The sequence below is a fragment of the Tympanuchus pallidicinctus genome, unplaced genomic scaffold (assembly GCF_026119805.1).
Source record: "Tympanuchus pallidicinctus isolate F22 unplaced genomic scaffold, pur_lepc_1.0 scaffold4, whole genome shotgun sequence".
Lineage (NCBI taxonomy): Eukaryota > Metazoa > Chordata > Aves > Galliformes > Phasianidae > Tympanuchus > Tympanuchus pallidicinctus.
In genome coordinates this window covers 48,312,618-48,335,787 of record NW_026294758.1, presented here as the reverse complement: position 1 = coordinate 48,335,787, position 23,170 = coordinate 48,312,618, and the positions used below count along the sequence as shown (strand labels likewise).

The window sequence follows — 23,170 nt, the reverse complement described above, 5'->3', positions numbered from 1 at the left end:
ATCTAACAGAGATCAGAAATACTTGAATGAGATGTTTAGTTATCTATATTTTTTCCTTTTGATTATCAAAGTGAGAAATACTAGTCATTGGTACATGCATCATATATTCATATATATATCATCATGGCTTCCCATGACACTTGCTTTGGTGTTGCTATCACACTTTGCTGTGTACAATACTGTGGTATAAGTTTCCCACATTAAATATGTTTGGCTGGATTTGACATCTTAGCTATGGCAAGTTGATTCTGTAGTGAACATTTTTTCTTGTTGCAGGCTGAAAGTTATGATATATCAATACATTTCACCTTTTGTGCACTATATAGTAATAGACATGTAAATGTCTAAATTTATGGGAAATGGTAATTTCAAGAAAGATTTGTGCTACTAATAGCATTTTCATATGATACATGGTACTCTTCTGTAAGCTTTTAAGTTGTTGCTTTTCTCTAATGTGACCATGCATAGATCGTTGTCGTTGTCTACAGATACTTGCTTGAATTTTGTCTGTCTGACACACAGGCCACTGTGTGTTCTCACCACTCCAGCTGCTCTGAGTTCCCCCAGTATCCTTTAGCGTGTGTGAGTTTGAACTGGAACACTGGTTTGTGATCAGCTCAGCAACTGTGTTGTTGTCACCTAGCACACAGCTGTAATTATCACATACTTTTTTTGAAAACAAAGATTGTTAATTTGGTATTTATCTGAACTTTAAAAGAATAATCCTTCTGCCCTTCATCCTAAGTTGGAAGAGGTGCAGATCCTGTGTGGATGTTCTTACTTTGCCTTGAAATCAGCTTGCTTCCTCTCAGTTTCACTGTAGTCAGCGTAAACCGGCCTCATGCAGCAGCTCTATATTATTGTTAAATATAAATTTAATTAAAACTTAAATTAAATCTTCTAGTAAAACTCTGCATGTTGTCAGGGCCTTTCTGTTTTACCCTGTGTTCATCACTGTGGTAGGTGAGATCCTTTAGAGATCCTTTATGGATTTCTACAGCATATGTCCTGTAAGTAAGGTGTTTGCAGGTCACCTACATGACACAAAAACTTTGCAAATGTTGCCTGCATCTCGTTGAAGCCAGCATGTTATGAGATGGTGACAAGCTGCAGTTACAAGCTATGTTTGGTGTCAGAAAGGATCCAGTCAGCATAGTTTATGTGCTAGCCTTGTGGTTGTTGGAAATTGTTCAGAAGGCTATGTCATTTGCCTAATTTGTTCCACTCTTACTCATAGTTAGCAATTCATGGCTTGATTGTAGCACCAGCTTTTTGCAGCCCCTTCTTTTCTTCATTACTTTGAATTATTGTAGTTAATAACTGTGCTACTGTTCTTACTTTCTGTCCTGTCGCTTCCCAAAATTAAGAAGTTGTGCCCAAAAAGATGCTCCTTAATTCTCTGGTTTTCTTTTTGGGTGTGATTCTACTGAGAAGGGAAACAAACATAGCAGAATAGCTACAGATTTTGAATTCGTTCAGAAGTGTGATTGTAAGTGTTCTTCCAGCCACAGAAAAATGATATTTAGCCTTAGAGCAGCTCAAATCTCAAACCCTATAAAGCTGCTTCAGCCATGCAGTGGGTCTTTTCAGAGTGGTTTAGGAGAAAGATTGGTATCAGCTCTCCTGGTTTGACCTGTAGTTCTTAAGAAATGCCTCCAAACACTGTTGTTATTGTTTGCTCTTGAAGGATCATTCTGCATGTGTATTTTGCGTTTGTTTTGATAGTAGGTCATTCACCACCTGTGGAACGCCCTTCTTGGTCTAATTAGAACTCTTTTCTGCAGGACAAAAGCAGAGCTAGACCAAGAAGCTCTCATCAGTGGAAACCTGGCAACTGAAGCTAACCTGATCATACTTGACATGCAAGAGAACATCATCCAGGTGGGAAACTGCAGTGCTGGCTTGGTATACTTTCTGCTTTCTCAGAAGGCAGTGGAAGCAAGCCTTTTGTATCTTAGGTGGTGCAAATTGTTTTAATTAAAGATCTACTGTAAGCTTGTATGAAGTCTTGGAGTGGTGAAGAAGGCAAGAGTGAATGAATCTAAAGACAAAATTACTTCCTTACACTGTTGTCACGAGCACTTTCTACTGTTAGGTAGAATACAGTGATTTATTCACATGCTACTGTGAATAAAAGGGAAATCTAACCCCTTATCCTCTATAGATGTGTTTAAAAGCCATTTCAACTGTGTTACTATGATAGTGGAGTTTGGAGAGGATAAGGGAAGAAAAGTCTTCATTTGTATTAGCAATGTATCTTAAGACAGTAGTAATTTGGAACTAGGCTGATGGACAGCCTTAGGTCATACTTTGAGTGATCCTGTGAGACAAAAGTCATTTAACCTTGACTCTCACAGAGCACTTAATGCAGGGAAAGATCTTCCACCTGCATGGTGTCCTTCTGAAAAGAGCTGTGTCCCCCTGTAGCAATGTAAAGAATTTAACTTGCAGGAGTCAAATGCAGCAACATTTCACAGGCTCTGACATCAATAGAACCATAACAATTGACTGTGCTGAGACAAGGTCTCCTGGCTTAAGAAAGCCACTCCAAATTCATAGGTATTGGAATAGTTGGAGCAACTTGTATTGATACATAGTTAAGAGAGAACTTTGTTTTTCAAAACCTACTAGTTGCTCAGGATTTAGCTATTAGATCCTTGTAGTACTGGGCATGACTTCTACATGGCACCCATTATTGCAGCTCGTATCCCTTTTGTCCAGGTTGTAGGTTTGACCCGAAGATACCAGTATGCTTGTCTAGCCCGTATGCCCAGAAATGCATGAGGGAAAAAAGCTGGTGCATAGCCACCACACAGTCACTTCCCAATGCAGGGTGCATGAAAGATTAGACACAAAGCTGATGTGAGGAGCCTATGAAGACTGAAAAATGTTGGAAACATTTTCCTATCATCTTGTTCACTACAAAACTGTTTTGAGTTCCCTTTGCAGTAGATGTTAAGAAATTAAAACAAACAAAAACCTGTGCTCTCCAAACTGTTGGATGCATCTATTGAATGGGAGAGCAGAACATCTAATTCCTACGTGCAAGTTCACTGAGGAATTACCTTGTGCAGTTATTGTTGTTTTTCTCCTTCATGTATAGGCAAGCTTTGCAGCAGAGTGCAGAGACAATCTTTTGGGAGGAGTTTTGAAGGTCCTGGTAAATTCTCTTGGCTGTGATCAGAGCACCACTTACCTGACTCACTGCTTTGCTACACTCAGAGCACTCATTTGTAAGGTATGCTTTTGACATGGTTCTGTTTCCATGCTTCCAGATGTTGTTAGAGCAGCATTTCTATAGCAGAGCTGTAGGTAATCACTCACCATTTTTCCCATGGCGTTTGTTAAGTATGTTTAACAGGTGTAAATATTAACGCCTAGATGGAGGGACTCCAGGAACTTCTCTACCTGCTGTAAGATTAGCTCATTGACTGCATAAGGTGGGATGAATTAATCAGAACAACTTTGTGGCTGTGAGTTTGAGCAACTCACTCTTAAATACAGAAAAGTTACAAATAAAAAAGTATTAAAAAAATTACAACTAATTATTTCAAATACATTCTGATTTTAATTAGGCATTTTAGTTCCAGGGAAAGCACAGATACTGTAAAGAAATATCTGAATTACTATATAATCAAGACCAGTTTCCAATTCGAAATCTGGGAAAGAGCCATTCTCCTATGAAGAAAATTACTTCCACAACAGAAGAATCAGTGACGTGTTTTTTTCACCTAAGCTATTCTAAAATGCAAATAGCAAATAGATACTCCTGTCCAGTTAATGCCTGTTTGCTGCTAAATGCAGATTGTCTGACAAAGCCTAATTACAGGGTAGATATCTGAGTAGTTATGAAACTCATAATTATGTTTTCATTGTACATCTTTGGGAGCTAACTACCAATTAAAATAATGAATTTTGTGAAGCAATTGTTACTCTTATTGAAGTAGATCTCCCAGTTAAGCTGATTCAGTTCTTCATTTTATGAAGCAATCATTGCAATTATTTGTATTGCACCTTAGGTATATACTTGTTATTTTACAAACAAATGAAAATGATAGAACCCTACACTAGCAGGTTTGTAATATAAATTAGGTGTAAAACAGTGAGATAATTGAGTAAAGAAGGTCAGAGTCTGGGAAAAAGGCCTGCAAATGGAAAACAGCCCAGAACTCTTCTCACCCATCTTTTATCAGTCCAACCTGTGCACATATGACACTGGTGCAACACTTTTATGTACAGTGACAGTCTCTTAGGATAGGCATTCTGCTCCCTGGGTTTATTGTCTGGTAGATGCATGAAGACATTCTTCAAAAGAGGGTCTGTCATGAAAGATGGGCAACAGAATTTTTGTGGCACACTGTAGGAGGAAGAACATGCTGGAGGGCTGGGGAGGGGTAGGGCGTTGATGCAAAAAGCCACTAATTACTCCTTATGCACAAGGAAATATTTGCATGGTTCATCAACTGTTAGATATTCTGGAAATAGCAACTCTTCCTGCTTTTTAAGAATTTTGCAATGCTTTATCCTTTCAAAAACTCCTGAAGGCACCATGGGACTCCCTGAGAAAATTTTTGTTCTCCCTTTCCATGCTCTTTTTTTTAGACAGAAAGACTGTTTTCAAACCCTTCTTCTCTTTGGAATAGTTTGGAAATGGAATCTGTAGAGGCACAGAAATCAGATGCCCATATTAAGGGTATAAAATGTTATTTGTATAAATTTTAGTCTTTGTCTGAACCCTGTGATTTTCATGCACTAAGCTCATGGTATTTTAATGGCCAGAAATGGTAGTACTGATTCTGTGATTCTGTGATTCTTACTGAATGGTATCTTCTGTGTCTCCCTTAGTTTGGAGATTTCCTGTTTGAAGAAGAGGTGGAACAGTGTGCTGACCTCTGTCAAAGAGTTCTCCATCACTGCAGCAGCAGCATAGACGTTACACGGACTCAAGCCTGTGCTACTCTTTATCTCCTCATGAGATACAGCTTCAGCTCTACCAGTGTAAGATTTTGTCAGTAGCAAAGTGTTTCATGACAATTGAAACAGAAACTGAAGCTGTGGTAACAAACAGGAAGCATCTGCAGGTCAATATGTTGTGCTGTTTTGCACACTTGAACTGGAAGTGGTGTGAGAAGTGTAGAGAAAGAATTGTTTTAATCTTTGTTCAATGTTTTGTTTAGGAAAATGTGATTTTTTTCTGCAGTATCTATAAGTACATTTTCAAATGGAACATCATGGGGCTCTGATAGCAAGGGCTGTACGATAGATAAGCAACACTTTATTTTTCTTACAATTTTTTTTCCTTCTGTGTCAAAACTGCTTCTGACCAGTTCTATTCTAATGCAATTACAGCCTTAATAGAATAACTGTACATTGTTACTAATGCAAATTTTTCACTTTCCCTTTCATGTCAAGGACTATAAACTAGGCCCAGATTTTACCTATGCATACAGAGCAAAATATATATTTTATTTGTGTAGATTCCAGATGTCCTAGCATGTAAATACATTCATTAGCATCATTTTCTCCCTAGTTTTCATTTAATAATAAGATATGGTGGATCTGCAGTAGGAGAGCAAGCCCCTGAAGCAATGTTACCAGCAAGGTATGGTGCATCACCAGATGAAATCCTTGGAGGCCATTTACTTTATAGATATGTTTCCATAGTACTGCTGGTTCTCATTCTCTCTGAGTGGCTGATCTATATGCCTATTGGCCTGTCCTGAGGTGAAAAGGCTGGACGTGGCTCTGGGCAGCCTGGTCTAGTAGTTGGCAACACTGCACGTAACGGGTTGAAGCTAAATGATCATTGTGCTCCTTTTCAACCGAAGCCATTCTATGAAAAGAGAGAGCTGACTTCCTCTAGTTTCAAGCAACCATGGTCTTGCCTCGTAGCACTGACATGCCAGAGTCGAGGTCTGCTGATTCTTGTTCACATGAGCAGCAACTTTAACCCACACAGTGTGGGCAGGTAAAAGTGGGTTTGGTTTATGTAGGAGACAGAGATATGTGAACTGATATGATATTCATGGTGTATCATCTCTAATTTGTGGCTTTCTTTTGCTTCTTCTGAAAGAATTTTTCAAGAGTAAAGATGCAGGTAACCATGTCACTGGCTTCTTTGGTTGGCAAATCACCAGAGTTTAATGAGGAATTCCTTCGACGGTCTTTACGAACTATCCTGGCCTATGCAGAGGAAGATGCAGACATGCAGGCAACTCCATTTCCCCTTCAGGTCGAATCTTTTGTAATATCTGTGGTTTGTATTAGAGCTTTCACATAGGAATGTGCTTGGAGCTAGTCCTAGAATCTCAGTCTTACTGAAGAGTGAAAATAATGATACAGGAATTATTGTCTGAGCTTATGTCTTATGCAACAATAAGCAGGACAGAAGTGGAAGACTCAGTTCTGTAGCATTTGATTCACATTAGAGAAGGGTTATCTCTTGGCTTTGTAGAGAGCTTTCTCTTAGGCCCCAGCAAGGAACTGTACACCATAAGAATTTCCCAGGGTAGAATTTGGTTAAGTATGTTTTCTCGCAAGTAGCGCTGTGGAGACATCTCGCTTCTTTTCAATTTATAATGCAGCAGTAGCAGTAATGAAAAACATTTCAGACAACTGCCAGGTGCTTTGCTGAAATTCAGTTTGTGCTGAAGACTTACAAAAGCATCTGATTTGTTATTAGATCACAGGAAGAACTAAATTGGCATGTAGTCTTGGAGTTTTTTGTTGGTTTTTTGTTTGTTTGTTTTGTTTGTTTGTTTGCTTTATTCTTGATTTTTGATTTTGATTTGTGGTTGTTTTTTTCTTTTCATTCAGAAGTAAGCTGATCTAAGGTGTGTCAAGCTCATTTTGATTCATTAAAATGTATGAATAAAATTTGCTATGTCAGTAGTGTTTGCTGCATTGAATAGAATTGGAAAAACATGCCTAGTAGCAATTCAGCATCCTGCATTTCCTTCAATAAGAGGGACTAAGTTTGACTAACATATCATCTGTTGCAAGGACTGGTACTTTTCTAGAAAAGAAAAAATAAGTGCCTGAGAAATGCCTGTTCATCTTTGTATTACTGCAGGTAGAGGAGCTGCTGTGTAATCTGAACAGCATCCTGTCAGACACAGTGAAAATGAGGGAATTTCAGGAAGATCCAGAAATGCTCATGGACCTTATGTACAGGTGAGTCCAGTTAGAACTGCTAGTGAGAAAATTCTGCACTGAAGTGAGCACAGGAACTGTGTGTGTCAGGGACAAGCTGAAGACAAATACTCTAGCTGTTCTATACGCTCCCACTTCTGACCTGACAGCTGACCTGTCATAGAGGACCCAGGTGGGACTGCTTATGTGGAGTCATGGCAGTAGGAGGGACTGGGAGGTCACTGGTGTGTATGGGCTTGAGAAGGATGGGCTTGAGAAGGATGCAAGTCAGGAACTAACGATCACTGAGGGATCTTGGTTTCAGCATTTTTGCTTCCTCATAACTCCACTATTTCCTAGCTCCCCTTCTCTTGCTACTTCTTTTACCATGTGCTTAGTGAATCCTTCTTAGAGAATAAAGACAGAGGTGTCTGCTTCCATTCAGCCCATGTGGAGAACTACAGAGATCCTTTCTGTTATTTGAGAAGTCGTTCACATCTCCTGTCTTCCCTGTGTCATTAGAATTGCCAAAGGGTACCAGACGTCACCCGACCTGAGACTGACTTGGCTGCAGAACATGGCAGAGAAGCACACCAAAAGGAAGTGCTACACAGAAGCAGCTATGTGCCTCGTCCACGCTGCTGCGCTGGTGGCAGAGTACCTCAGCATGCTTGAAGATCGCAGCTACCTCCCAGTGGGCAGCGTCAGCTTTCAGGTAAGAAGGGAATGCAAAGCTCTGACAGACTAGGATGACCTATCCTAGTTTGTGTATTTCTTCTTGTGTCAAGCTGAGTAGGAGTGGATGTACAGGTAGGAAAAGTTATGATGACAGAGGATCTATCACCACTTTTGATAGATCAATCTGATTATTTATTACACTCACTGATGAAAACTGGTACTTAAGTGTCTAGCTGTAGCTTCTACTGCAGTCTTTGGATGCTGTAATCTCTTATTTGTCAAATAAAAACCCTCTATTATCATATATCTTTTCTTATGGTTGTTACTTAGTAATTGTGACAGATGGATCTTTCAGCCTTGTTTCTGATAAGCTAAGTAACTGGAGCTACTCTATTTTATTAATCACATTCTCCAATCCTGTAAGTGTCCTCCAGTTACGAAGCAGCATCTTTCTCAGGAGTAAATGGCACAATCACATTAGTTTATGCACAGTAAAAATGTCCTGCAATATCTTCAAGTCTGGGAAGTACCTTTTAGGTTATAGCTTCAAGGGCCCCACTGGTTTCTTTGGCCTTGTTGAGCTCCTTACTCAGTGACACACCGGCCTTTTCCAGAGAGATTTCTTGGATTATTTTTTGTTTGCTTGTTTGTTTGTTTCCGTCTTTGTTTTTTACACCCTACGAATTAAAATATAATTATCTGCTTTAAGAAATAGTTTGCAATGCAGGTATTCATTCACACTCAGCTTATCAGATATGCAGTTTTGATCATTCTTACCCAAACTTATTTTATGTGCAAACATAGTGATTTTATTCCTTTTTTTTTTTTTTTCCACATGTAAAATAGGTTTGGCTACACGCTTAGAATATTCCCATGTGTTGATGCTTCTTTTCTTACGATTGTTGTCTAAAACTTATGGTGATCCCTTCTAAGACCATTTTTTATTTATACTGTTTGCTGCAATGATTTGGAATCATTCTAAGCAGTGAATAGAGTGCAGTACCAACTTACACACTGTATAGACATCTATTGTTTGGGCACTGTTGATGTCATCTGATTGTAGTCTTTTTAAATTAGAACCCAAGCTTCTATAGCCTGGTGTTGATTCAGATTAATTACTGTGTGTTTGAATTTTTTTTTTAATTAAAATGTTGTATCAATATTTCCATTATTTTGTCTGGAATGTGACTGATAAGCTGATAAGCCTACTACTTGCTTATCTTGTTTATTTTTTTAAAAATGTAGTTCCCAAAAGAATTTTCCTGCTCTGGTACTTTTCCGATTTTCCAAAACATACAGAGGCTCAGTGTTAGCTGCTAGAATACCCTCTTGCTTAGCTCATTCAAAGTGTTGAGGGGCACATTTTATGGTCCAGGTGGTTCAGAAAGGGCTAACACTAGTAGTACATTCATCATCCCTTGATATAGCCACAACATGTATGGTTTTTTCGCTTCAGAATAGTGGATGTGAATATTATTGAACCACTTGGAATTTTGCATTGTGTTTAGTATTCACAATTCCACCATAGCAATCAGGTCATTGACTAGCATTATTCTTTCATAATAACTTTACTGCTAAACCAGCTGTGTGTACTTTTTTTTTTTACTGTCTAACCTTCTGGCCATGGATTATACTCCTGCATTCCTTGTTCTTTTGTTTCTCTTACCAGTTTTGCATACTTCCTAACTTCAAGCTTAAATTCACTATTTCTATTTTCTTCTTTTCTCCCTGCTTTTTTTTGTACAACCATCATCTGGATACTGGTGGAATTCCTTAGGAAAGGACTGCTCTCAGACGATCACAAGTACTTGTAACACACACACACACTTCATTCTAATTCAGTTCCTTCTTTCATTGCTCCCAGATTGAGCAGGTTTCCACAAATGAGTATGATTCTAATTATTTTAGAGAACTGAAGACTATTTTACAAGACACCAAGCAAGTTAAAATTTAGAAGTTTAAGAGCATCTTAAACAAATCAATCTCTCTGATCAAGATGCTTGTGTAGATACATGCTTGCTAAAGGAAAAGTTGCTCCATAGGAGAGAGGCAGTTAAATGCCTTAATTAAGGAGTAGAAACTCAATTACAAAACATTTTACTGACAGCATAATTTTGAGCTTCAGTTTGTTCAATAACAACACTTAAGTGTGGTAACACTTAGGATTTTTACAAAGCTGTTCAAGAGAAGATATCCTGTTCTTTACAAATAGATCTGTGTTTCATAGCACCTCGATGATCTCTTTAAAAAAGAAAGAACATTACTCAGGCTGTCTCAGCTTTACCTGGAGTTCCAGATCTCACTCACTGATTCTTTCTGGGTCCATTTCATTTAGCTTCATTATGAAATTAACTAGTATTGGTGATATGTATTTGGTTTTTTTTGTAATTAATGTAAAGTACTGCTCTGAATAAGCAAAAGCATTAGCTCGTTTTTGTAAATGAGCAAAGTGGAACAGCAAAAGATTAAATGAGTTTACGTAGGTATTTTGCAGTTATTTCATTAGAGTCCTCAAAACTGATTGTCTGAAAGGTAACACTTTACCATATACTGTGCCAGGCAAAACTGTATATGCTCCCATCTCTGCAATCATAAAATTTTCTTTGGAGATTGTCAGTTCGTGTTCATACTGAATTCCCTTTGTGAGTGAGAATGATGACTTAAAGAGGGTATGGACTGGCTTTAAAGTCAGTTTACATTGCCACACACAAGGTCTTAGTATGTTTGCATCTATCTGTTGAGATCCAAGGCTAATTAGTATAGTCCTGGCATTAGGCTAATCAGCCATGGTGTTCTGAGGATCAAAGATGCAGGCTACTTGCTACATCTAACTTTGTGATGAGGTCTGTTGACAACTGGCCAAGCCTCTTGAATTAACACAAGTGTCTCCTTTACTCAAAGAAAAATAGGGCCTTGTTGTTCAAAATAGTTACAGAATATATATTTGGTAATTTGTAAATTGCTTTTGTCATAGAGGAGACTTAGAAAATTATTCCATATTGAAGGTGGTTGAAGGAAAAAAAATGAATGGGATATGTCCATGCTGCAAAAGATTATACTAGCCCCAGAAATATGTCATGGAGATGCTTTCCTACTAGAGCGTGTGGATTGAAAAAAACATGAAAATACATTCCTGACATTGGTTATTAGAGATTTAAAGACAAAAAGAGGGGATTCATGCCTGTGATTTTTCTGGGTTTCCTCTCACATGTAAATCAGTCTTCTGGGCGCTCTTCCCATTGCTAAAGAAAATAAAACAAAGAAGTCATAAAATACTGTGTGCCACTTTGTGAAAACAGTCCTAATGGTACTGTTATGTAAGGAGAGAGCCAGAAATTGGGCTGTAGCATAGGTTGTATGAGTTGCCTTAGTATGTGCCAGGCATGCAAACTGTGTTTAATGTTACTGTCTTCAATCGGACTGGTAGCTGAAAAACGACAGCCATGGGTCTACTTAAAGGTGCTGTCATTTTCTCTCTGGATGAAACACAGACATATTCTCATTCCTGTGAATGCTGTCCTGAGTTTAATGCTGATTATGGTAGAGGAGCTGATATGATGTTCAGAACAGACACAGTGATGGTAATGTGGCTGCAGTAAATTGGGCTTATGGAAAAATAAATGCATCTACAAAAGCCATGGGGGGAAGTTCTGTGTTGCTGGTGATGTGTGATGTCAATTCTTTATCTGAAATCTGATCAATAGTAGCAGCCCTCAGACTCTCAGCCGTTTTATAAAGATGTCTTCTAGGAATTAGATATCTAGCCAGCTGGCAGCTATCTTGCACTCAGATATTCACTGTAAGTTCTACTGCAGAGAGACACCATGACGTTAAGTTAACTGCTTTTAAGTACTAGCAAATCAAACCTTAGAGTGCAGTTATTTCAGTTTTTAGAGTAGTACTGTCCATGTTGTACTTCTCTGTTTCTAAAAATTGCAGAATTAACAACTTGAGAATTCAGGTTCTTCTAAAAGCTCAAAGAAGGGCTGAGGTGCAGCTTGAAATTTTTCACCTGTGAGTTATGAGAAACTGAAAGGATATGGCCTCTAGTTATCCCTGTGGCATAGGAGATTCAGTGCATTCCAGCATTCCAGGGAAACCTAACCACCTGAAGGAGGTCAGCTGGTGATCTACAGGAGTTCACCTTTTAATCCTGAGGCAAGAAAAAAAGTTTAGCCTTCTTGAAACGAAACTCCTGATCTGCCATCTGCAAAGATTTATGATGTTACATTTGCTTCTAAATAAGATTTAACTGTGTTCCCTCTGGCTGCACTTCATCTCATTCTTCTTTCTGTCATTTAAGTATGTTGAAACTTTTCTGCCTGGATCTTTACTGTAGTCTGTTGGTCTAGGTTCCTGATTTCTCTGCTCTGATTTATTTTAGAACATTTCATCCAATGTGCTGGAGGAATCTGCTGTTTCAGATGATGTTTTGTCTCCGGATGAAGATGGTATATGTTCTGGGAGGTACTTCTCGGAAAGTGGCCTTGTAGGTTTACTAGAACAAGCAGCAGAACTCTTCAACACGGTGAGTGAGAGCAAAAGCATGGGGAGATGTAGAGGGGTTGTGCCAGTTGGTTTTCCTGCACAGGAGAAAGTGAAGGTTTAGTGCTCAGCCGGGCTCCATGGATCTGCCCCATTGCAGACAGCTTCACCCAAGGTAAGTGGGCATCTGGCAGTCTTACTTGTCTAAAACCTCAGTAGATCAACAGGCAAGCAAATGGGGCAGAGAACTACTGCTATGCTTAGTCACCTCCAGCCCAAATTGATAGGGTTAGCCATTGCTTGCTTTTTGAAAGACGTTTTGCCAAGCCATTTCTTTTGGTTTGTCCAGATGCAGGTTTTGTTGTGTTTTCCTCTCAGTAAAACCATACGTGCAGAACAAATCCATTCCCTTCTTCTCACCTGGGTTTCTAACTCTTCAGGTCCCTGATGAGAAACCATGTGCTTTACATGGCAATTTTGTGCTGAGTGCCCAACAGAGTAGAGATCCAAATTAAATACAGCTTTTTTCTTCACAGCTACTTTCAGAACTCTCTTTTACAGTTTACAGATTTTAGAAGGCTAAAACAAGTGACAGAATAGATTGAAAGATGAGTCTCATAAATCCCCTTTTCAGACAGGCTATAAATAGAGATCCAGTTTCTTATCAGAGATCATGAGAATTCATTTCTTGTTTTCTGTGTTTTTTCTTCTCTTTTTTTTTTTCTTTTTTTTTTTTTCCACCAAGGGAGGGTTGTATGAAACTGTGAATGAAGTGTACAAAATTGTCATCCCCATACTGGAAGCACATCGAGACTTCAGGAAGCTTACCTTGACACACAGCAAGCTACAGAAGGCCTTTGACAGCATTATTAATAAGGTACTCGTGAGGCAAGGCACCACCAGCAACACATGTTGCTAGGCTGCAGTATTTGGTTATGATTAATGATAGTGAAATGAAGACTTGTGAGAAATAGGTCAATTTTCTTTTTCTAACAGAAGCTTCCATTTGCTTTGTCCTACCTATAGAGCGTGCTCTATAGCGAAGCTCTATTCTCCATGCCAGAAAAAGAAGTAAATATGAAATTGTTTTAGAGTTAAAAAAACAAACAAACAAACAAACAGCTGAATAGGACAAATTTAGGAAAAGGAGACTTTACTCAACCTGACACATGTATTTAAGATAAACAACTTTCGTTGTTTATAAATACTTAGTATTTTCAGTTATAAAACAGAGGAAAGAAAAAACTGACTTCTCAGTTCTCAAGCTGCTCCTGTAGTTATTTTTCTCCGGAACTGTTTTACACACTGAACCTAGTCAGTTACATGTTCTTACCAACTGTTGTTCCTTGCAGGATTGAATTTTGTTAAATAGAAAGGAATTTAAAGAAATTATGAATGCTGTTTTGTAAAAGTCATGTCATGGTCAGTCTAAATCTTAAGTTAGGTGGCAGTCAAATGTCCTCTTAAACCGTATTTTTTCTTTAATGCTTCTAATTCACTGGCACTGAAGACATATAAACCTAAACATGCCTCTGAAATGTGGGAAGATGTAAAATTAGTATGAAAAGGGGGAAAAGGGCATCCAAGTGATACTCTGTTGACATCGAAAAACAGGTAATTATGATTTTCCTCTTTTTCTGTATCTGTTAGGGACAAAAGCGAATGTTTGGAACTTACTTCCGTGTTGGTTTCTATGGATCCAAATTTGGTGACTTAGATGAACAGGAATTTGTTTACAAGGAGCCTGCAATTACCAAACTTCCTGAGATTTCTCACAGATTAGAGGTAAAGAAAAAAAAAAATGGTGATAATATTATCTCTTATGTTACATCATCCTTTCTAAAGAACGCACAGAGTTCTAATAGCATTACTAGTATATAAAACCCAATCACAAAACATAATTTTTACCATAGATTATTTCTTTTGTGTATGTCTTTTCTCTTTCAGTTGTAGCCCTTTTTTACAGCAGAGTGGTGAAAGTGAGGACCTCAGTACCACAGTTTGTATATATTGAATTTGATCTGAGCGGGCCAGATACTTGCTTTGGTACCTTTTCAGCATTTTGATGGAACTGTAATGTTTTCTTCTTCTCTGTTTAGCTGGAACTTTGATTTTTTTTTGTGAGTAACTCAAACTGAGCTTTGTCAGTAAGGTAAAGCCTGGCCAGCTATGTTTCATGAAGCATGTTTACCATACAGAACTCAGAAATCGTCATAGTTGCTCCTTTCTTTTAGAGGCATAATAGTTAGTAGCACTGTATTAAGGACTAAAAACACTCTGGAATAATTCTGTTTCCTTTCCAGGGATTTTATGGCCAGTGCTTTGGGGAAGATAGTGTGGAAGTCATTAAAGACTCTGCTCCTGTTGACAAAAGAAAGCTGGATCCCAATAAGGTAAGGAAAGCACTACTTACAGCGTTGAGTGCTTCATCACAGAGGAGAGGGATCCCCTTGAAGGCTTTATACTGAAACATTAAGGTGGATTATAGCCTATGCCATGGTAGCTGGTTACTGTGAGTGGAAATTAGATGCTCTGATCCCCCAGAGATATGTTGCACCCTCTCCAGAGGTAAGTTTTGTCAGCTGTGAAGAAGAAAAGGATTTGTAGCTCGGCGCTCTTCCAGACCATGCTTGGCTAAGTGAGAATTATTGTATGTACCATTCCTTTACACTTCTTTCACTGTGAAGTACTGTAATGGTTCTTCCCTTTTCTCTCAGGCATACATACAGATTACTTTTGTGGAGCCATATTTTGATGAATATGAGATGAAAGATAGGGTAACTTACTTTGAAAAGAACTTCAACCTCTGTCGCTTCATGTACACTACGCCTTTCACCATGGATGGGCGCCCTAGAGGAGAACTTAGTGAGCAATACAAGAGGAACACCATTTTGACCACAATGCATGCTTTCCCCTACATCAAAACTAGAATAAATATCATCCAAAAAGAAGAGGTAATTGGGTTTTGAGGACAAATCTATTTTCTCAGTGGTTGAAGGAGTCTCGGGGGGAAGGTTTTGAAATTCTCTGGTGGACAGGAAAAAAAAAAGCTGGATTTTTCAGACATTACTCTCATAAATAGGAATGGCATAGAATGGGTAGGAAATTTAAGATGGATACTCCACTTACTGTGGAGAAGAAAAGGCAGAACATTTAAATTCTTTTGACTTCTCATATGCTGTGCGGAATAATACATCGAGCTCCATTTATGGCTGTACTTCCAGCTGATAACATACAGTCAAAGAACTAAATTGGGCTTAGAGCTGCAATAGAAACACAGAACCTTTATTATAGTAGAAAATGAAAAACTCTTTCAGACATCAAGTCGGCAACTTAGAATAATAGTGAGTCCATGCAAATGGAGAATCTCATCCAAATCCTGCTCTTGCAAGCGATAAGATGCCAATAAGCTCTGAATCAGATGTGGCATTTATCAAGACAGTCTTTCCAGGGTTCACAACTACTCTAATCACACGGGGCAGTCATATTTTTAATGCCAGATTTAGAACAGGCCAATTATGCAGGTGGTTCAGGTAATGAATCGTTTCTTCTTCCACTTCCAATAGTTTATTTTAACACCAATTGAAGTTGCTATTGAAGATATGCGGAAAAAAACACAAGAACTAACTGCAGCTACGAACCAAGAGCCACCAGATGCTAAAATGCTACAAATGGTTTTGCAGGGCTCAGTTGGAGCCACTGTAAATCAGGTAAGGAATCCAAATAAGCCAGATGATTTTCTGCATACTTTTCTGCTCATGCTTTTTTTTTTGCACTTATCTCTTGCACAGGGAGAGGTACATCTAGTCAGACACATTTAGTCACAATGCCAATTCAAACTTTATCCTTTGATACCTAGTCCTTTTATTCTGTCTGTTTGGTAGACTTTTTTTTCTTTCCTGTTGCTGAAGCAGTTCTCAATTAACACAGCTCCTCCATCAGGTTTATTATGTGGGTGTGCCAAGTAGAGGTGATGTCAAGCAGACATAGGAGTGTTTCTTTTGGTGATGGTGCTTGATGAAATGCCATCTTGGTTGTACGTGCAGATAATCATATAAACCTTGTGATTTCATCCAAGGATTTTCTGTTTCTAGCATGCTAGCCATCTCAGCTATTTTGTGCAATCCAGATGCATCCTCAGGGAGAAAGAATAATAACTCTGCCTACAATCATTATCAATTCACAATTTGCAGAACTTCATGAAGCCGAAGAGAAGAGTGCCATCCCCTCACCTCACCCCCCACCCCCAAAGAAAACCACAAAGATGATCTTAAAAAAAAAAAAGGCTTCCCCCAAAAAAGGACAAAATGAAGACAAATCTGAGAGAAAAGTTGGCATTTATCCACCTTTTCACAGAGTTGGATTCTTTGCTGAAAGCCAAACTCTTCTTGGTTTCTCCAGATTCTAGGTCAGCGGAAGCCCCCAGAGTGAAGTAACATGTTGTAAGTTTTGAAAAGAGTGGCCTCTTTTCGCCCTGGTTTTATCTGACTCCCTTGAGATGGAGTAATGCCACACATGGGCTTTGGCAGTACATCTACCTAGCTCTCCTCTGAAGAGTAGAATTAATTCTTTCTCTTCTTTGTACGGCTGGAGGATAAGTAAAATCAAGTAAGGATAAAATGCAATGTGCAAAAATTGTTTGCCAAAGGTAAATTAAGAGAAAAGAAAGGAAAAACATCCTGTTATGGTGTCTGTGCATAGTTATCTTTTCTTCTCTAATTTCATGCGCAAAATGATCAAGCATATGGTCTGTTTTCAGTGTTTTCTGACATTTTCTTTTGTTGTTCCTGTAAGGGACCACTAGAGGTAGCACAAGTGTTCCTGGCTGAAATTCCAGAAGACCCCAAACTTTATCGACATCACAACAAACTGAGGTTGTGCTTCAAAGAGTTTATAATGAGGTTAGTAAAACCACATTTAAATGTGGAATGGCATTGATAATTTCAGTAATGGCAATAATGAGACAGTAATATGAGAGTGTAATTAATTTTACAAGCTAGTACCACAAATTTAGGCATCTCATACTTCAGGGTCGTTGGTCCAGGCTTACTATCTCTGCTTTGTAAACAGAGTTTGCAGGATTTTGCCTCCCAAACAAGAGTAAATCTTAAGACTTCAAAAGAATTATGTAAGATTCAGCATTCATTTTCTCTTTTGATATTTCACAGAGATTTAACACGAGACTAATGCCTTGATTTCATTTCATATTTTTGTTTTATATATTAATATGTATGAGGGCTACTCCAAAGTAATGCCTGTGTTATGATGTTGGCCCACGACAACAGAGGCAGATGTTGGTGGTATGGCAGTAGAGGTTGAACCTTCCCACCAATATTTCATTACATTCTCTTGCCACATGACAGCTGTCAGCAGAAGGGAACACTAACGAGATGATATCTGACACAGAAATGCATATGAAGCAAAGGTGTGGCACTGAATTCTTCCATGCTAAAAAAAAAAAATTGGAACCCACTGACATTCATCAACACTTACAGAATGTTTATGGAGACCAAACAGTGGATGTCAGCACAGTGAGGCAGTGCGTGGTGCGTTTCGGCTGTGGTGGCAGCGACCATCTGCACTGGTGCAGGTTTTTACAAGCATGGCATGCAAGGCTTTTGTTCATCACTGGTGAAACTACACAGCTAATGCTGGTGACTGTACTAAAAAAGAGTGTTTTGTAGCTGAGAACTTACTCAGTGTTATTGTGCTCTGTGGTAGTTTCCATGGAAATAAAAGGGATACATTACTTTCTGAGAGCTTATATACTACATTAATGTATTTTATATACTAGCTCCCTCATGAATTTCTGTTGTCTTTAAGAATATCACCTTGTGCACTTGGACAGCGCAGAGGTTCTTTACTAGTTCACCATGACTTTGGTGTTGACAAGTTTCCAGAGCCCAGAGGAGCTGTTGTCTTTGTCCATTCAGGTTATCTAACATGCAGTTAATGAGTTGAGCAGAATTAGGTAATACATATTGTGCCTTCTTCTCTTTCTTTCTGTCTAGGTGTGGTGAAGCAGTGAATAAAAACAAGCACCTTATTACTGCTGACCAGCGGGAATATCAGCAAGAACTCAAAAAGAACTACGGGAAGCTAAAGGAGAACCTCAGGCCCATGATTGAGAGAAAGATCCCAGAGCTGTACAAACCTGTAGTGAAAGTCAACAGCATAAGGTACAGCTAGGGCAGGGCTTCCTCTTGCAGCTATATAAAAACATGCCTCTTCTTAAAGGAAGAAAGGCCGTTCTACCAGTAGGTTTTGAAACATAGCAAAAAAACAGGCCATAATGCAGACTGCTAAATTCATCTTTGATGAAAAAAGTCTGCTGACTTCTACTGGAGCTGAATATGGTATGAATTCTGTCTCTCAAGCAGCTCCATTATGCATTATAATGCAAAACAAGAAGACTTTCCATTTGACCTAATAAAGAGTGAATTGAATTATCTTGCCATTTCTTAGGCATCTGAAGCTAGACAGAACATGTATGTGTTTATTTTGAACACGTGGCGCTGTGTGATGTTAGCCAGCATGAAGTCAGTGATCCTTTCCATAACATAATCCATTTCAATGCCTTAACTGTGACATAAGAGTTTTTAATTCTTCTCTTTACTTACGAATGTTTGCCTCTTCACAAAGCCACTGTGTCCAGAGTGGGGAGAGAGGGGAAGAAGGAATAAGCCTCTGATCTCCCCACACATAAGATGTTTCAGATAGTGATTTGTCAGGTGCTCCTTTTCAGTGGCAGGTATTTCCTAGATATTTGTTCATTTGCAGACTTTATTTGTGGATTCATTTAATTGCAGGGAATCATTTCGTAACCAGAGTTTCAGGAAGTATGATGCCCAGACTTCACAGAGCACCTAAGAACTAGCTGCTTCTGCCAAGGAAGAGCTTTGTGCCACAAGCCAGAAGCATTCAACGCCAGTGAAATAATAAATCTCCTCATACAGAACAGCATGTGTGCTTTCTGGACAGCATACAGAAAAGCATTTACATGTGATCTCAGACTCCAAATCATCTGTAAATCATGAGGGCTTGGAAGAGAGGGGTTGCTTTTTAGATGCTTTTGCATTTGTAGTAAAGTAGTCATGTAATGCCAAGGATGGATGCCATTGGAAGGGTCAGTGGCATGATAGCAGTCACCACTGACAGACTCAGAACTCCGTGAGGGTTGGCTGAGGCGTTACATGAATCCAGACAAGATGTCTACTGAGTGCTGAGGAATGATGTCTATTTACTTTCCTTTTCCAAGACAGCATTTATCCTTGCTCACTTGGCGGGAAAGCACATTCTGCCAGTTAATCACATGCTTAAATGCTTTCTTAATGGCAGGGGACATAGGTACCTGCTCAGTGTCCACTGAGCTGGAGGTTTAGGTAGGAAAAATTCCCTTGGGAGTTTCTGTCGACAGTTTCCATCACAGTCTTTAACTGCAGAGAGTTCTGTACACATTCTCTCACCAAAGCTCAAAAAGTAGGAAGTAACAGCAAGGAATTATTTTTACAGATTTTTGAAAAATGTTTAAATGTAGAGACAGCTACTTGACACACAGTTGGATTTCTTAATAATTAATGTCATGTTTAGCAAAGCTAACAAGTAATAGTTTAAATAGAAGGCGCTAAGCTATGTAATTTTTGTGATTTTTATTTTGTAATGCCATTATTTAAATAACCTTTTTCAAAGTCAACTATAACAGCACACAATGAGAATTTCCTACAATGTACTCAGGCTTTACTGCATCTTTGGAGAAATCAGCACATAATTTATGATGCCTAATGCTTAGAATTTTCTGAGCCCTGGACAAATATATTACTAAATAATCTTTACAGCACTTCTCTGAAGTAAGGAAATATTACTGCTATTTTGCAGATGGGGATAAGGATGTTGGTACGCAACAAGAGCTCTTAAGACTTTAGAACTCATTGAGTGAGGCCACAGCAGAGTCACAGTTTGCACTATGTTTATTGTGTAATGCTCATGTTCTGAAATAAACAAAGCAAAACAAAACACAGAAAATCCTGTGGGTTCTGTAAAAGTAAGGACATGTCCCATGTTGTGTGATCCCGTGCCATTGGTCTCCTTGAGTTGTAACAATCCTCTGGATAATCATCTGAGTCCTAAAGGCCTGTTTGCTCACATTTTAGGAGCTGAGCTCAGCCAGCTGTCCGCTCTAGCCCTCAGTTTGTAGCCCATGTCCTCTCTTTGCAAATGAAACGTGGTTTGTACGTTACTCTTGAGACATGAACTATATGAAACGTATTAAACATAGTAGTCACAAATAAGTGATCTCAGCATGGGCTATAAAATTGCTTTTCTGTGCTGTGAATCAATTTTATTGTATAGAGAAAATATGGATCTAGTAATTCTTTAGGAACTATTCATTTTTACTGAAATAAGGCTCTTATGTATTTGCCTGTATTTGTAGTGTTATACAAGCATGCATTGAATGCCTAGCATTGAAATCCAGATCACAAAGCAGGTGAAACTCTAATAACCAGAGAAAGAAGGAATTTCAGCTAGAGAAGCATGTTTTGAGCTATTTAGCAAACATCTGTGAAACAGCTGGACAAGAGGATTATTTCCTAGTCTACATTTCTGATTTTCCAAATGTGAGTGCCTGCACAAGCTCCCATTCCCAAAAGGTCTTCATGAATTCTGCTTAGTATTGCTGATACAATCAACATTGGGCCACCAGGGTCTAAGAGATTTCAAAGAGGTCTGCTGACGTTACAGGCCTCAACCACTGACTACACAGAAAACCATCCATATGAAATACAGTGATGGGAGAACAAAAGCCTAAGATCCAGCACGCTGCAGAGAGCATGATGGAAGTGGAGTTATGAGCAGGCTGGAGTGCTGCATGCTCTCACTTCCCAGACTGGAGCACACAGCACCAAATGCATGGTTGGTGTACTTTCATGGAAGCTGTCAGGCAAAAACTATTCAGAGAGGATTAAAAAAGGAGGAAAAGATAAAATGATTTTTTTTTAATATTCCTTTTTTTTTTTTTTTTCTTTTTTCTTTTCATGCAACACTGGACTACAACTTCTGAATAGGTTTGGGACCTCCTTATCCCAAGATGGCCTGAATTCCAAAATTTAAACATAGGATCAAAAAGTAATTGGATAATTCTACAGAAAAATGGTACAGTGAGAGAAGTTAGACTCTGCAGTGAAGGTGCAGCCCAGCTGGGAAAGCCTTTGCTCTGCAGCATCCCAGAAGACTCTGCGTGTATAACAATGGCAGTGTCTTCTTATACATGCTGTAATTTTATCCTCTCCTGAGCATCTGCTTCAGCTCTGCTCAAAGACTGGCTGAGGTGATACTTACGTCATGAAATGTTTAAAGCAGAGAATATACTGGCAGCATGTGCCAGCGTGGACATAACATCCAGAGCAATGAGGAAGCCTGAGTGCACCCACAGTTGCCTTCACATCCCGCCCCTCTGAGCGCTGCTCTGGCACAACTGGCAGCACCAGTCTGGCTCTGGGTGCTTCATTGCTGCTGGGCCCCTTTCCCTGCACAGAGTTGGGAAATCCACCTGGAGATTCATGTTGCGCTGTTTCTCACACACACAGCAGCTTACAAACCAATCAGAAGGAAGAGAGGGCAAAGGCAGAAAGGCCTTCTGTTTCTTCCAGCACCGATACACTGCTGTACTCACTGACCAGTGAAGGTTACAACCCCACCCCCACTGCAGGCACCATCACAGGGCACTGAACGTGGCACCACAGGACATCACGCATGGAGGCCATCTTCCCTGAAAGGCAGTTGCACCTCACTGCACCACTGAGCGTTCCCACAGCCCGCTAAGGGAAAGCATTCAGCAGGTGGTATTTGCAGCTGCAGAACTGGTGTATGTTTAATCCTCTGTTTAACCTCAGCTGCCTGTTTTCAAACAGTTCCCATCTCTGCCCGCAATGATGCTGCCGACCCCTTGGCCCAGTGCTATATCTGACCTCAGTGAACCCACATGAGGGGTGGGAAGGACAGGCAAGTGCAGCAAGGAGCTGCAGTCAGGTTCACTGAGGTCCACACGTGTGCAGGAGAGCACTGAATAGACTCTACAGCAGAGCCAGACACATCAACATGTGCTGCCAAGGAAGCTGTGCAATGCCAGTGCTGGAAGTATGGTGGAATCAGAGAACCATAGAGTGGCTGAGGCTATTGGGCCTCTGTGTCTCTCTAGCCAAACCTTTACTCAAGCAGGGACACCCAGAGCAGGGTGCTGAGGGCCACGTCCAGGCGGCTTCTGAAGATCTCCAAGGAGGAGACTCCACAGCCTCTGGGCAGCCTGTGCCAGGTTTCAGTCACTGACATAGCATAGAAGTGCTGCCTGATGTTCAGTGTGAACCTCCTGTGTTCCAGTTTGTGCCCTTTCCCTCTTGCCCTGGCACTGGGCACCACTGAACAAAGCCTGGCTCCAAACACTTTGCACTCTCCCCTCAGACATTGATGGTCATTGGTAAGATCCCCCGGAGCCTAATTTTCTATAAGTTAAACAGTCCCAGCTCTTTCAGCCTCTCCTTTATGAATGTGATGCTCCAGTCCCTTCATCATCTTGGTCCCTCTCTGCTGGACTCTCTCCAGTATGTCCAACTGTCTCCTGTGCTGGGAGCCCAGAACTGGACACAGCACTCCAGGTTTGACCTCACCAGCACTGCTCAGAGTGGAAGGAGCATCTCCCTCAACTCACTGCTAATTCTTTGCCAAATGCAGCCCAATATACCACTATGCTCCTTAGCAGCAAGAACAGATTGCAGGTTCATACTTCAACTTGGTGTCCACTAGGACCCCCAGCCCTGTTCTTCAGAGATGTTCCACAGCTGGATTCCCCTAGCATGTCCGGGTGCCAGGTGCAGGACTCCAT

General features: G+C 39.8%; 1 protein-coding gene across 3 annotated transcripts in view; it reads left to right on the top strand.

Moving 5' to 3' along the window:
- DOCK8 (dedicator of cytokinesis 8) overlaps window positions 1-20,591 on the top strand; it is an 83,989-nt gene extending 63,398 nt beyond the window's left edge. For all 3 annotated transcript variants that reach the window (XM_052701536.1, XM_052701535.1, XM_052701537.1), the window contains 15 exons: window positions 1,785-1,881; window positions 3,104-3,238; window positions 4,846-4,998; window positions 6,074-6,232; window positions 7,073-7,173; window positions 7,654-7,846; window positions 12,194-12,337; window positions 13,040-13,171; window positions 13,945-14,079; window positions 14,598-14,687; window positions 15,012-15,248; window positions 15,861-16,004; window positions 17,089-17,195; window positions 18,306-18,473; window positions 19,104-20,591. In XM_052701536.1, coding sequence (XP_052557496.1) covers window positions 1,785-1,881; window positions 3,104-3,238; window positions 4,846-4,998; window positions 6,074-6,232; window positions 7,073-7,173; window positions 7,654-7,846; window positions 12,194-12,337; window positions 13,040-13,171; window positions 13,945-14,079; window positions 14,598-14,687; window positions 15,012-15,248; window positions 15,861-16,004; window positions 17,089-17,195; window positions 18,306-18,473; window positions 19,104-19,164 — 2,056 coding nt within the window. In that variant the 3' untranslated portion in view covers window positions 19,165-20,591. The remainder of the gene's footprint in view (window positions 1-1,784; window positions 1,882-3,103; window positions 3,239-4,845; window positions 4,999-6,073; window positions 6,233-7,072; window positions 7,174-7,653; window positions 7,847-12,193; window positions 12,338-13,039; window positions 13,172-13,944; window positions 14,080-14,597; window positions 14,688-15,011; window positions 15,249-15,860; window positions 16,005-17,088; window positions 17,196-18,305; window positions 18,474-19,103) is intronic.
- The last annotated feature ends 2,579 nt before the right edge of the window (window positions 20,592-23,170 follow it).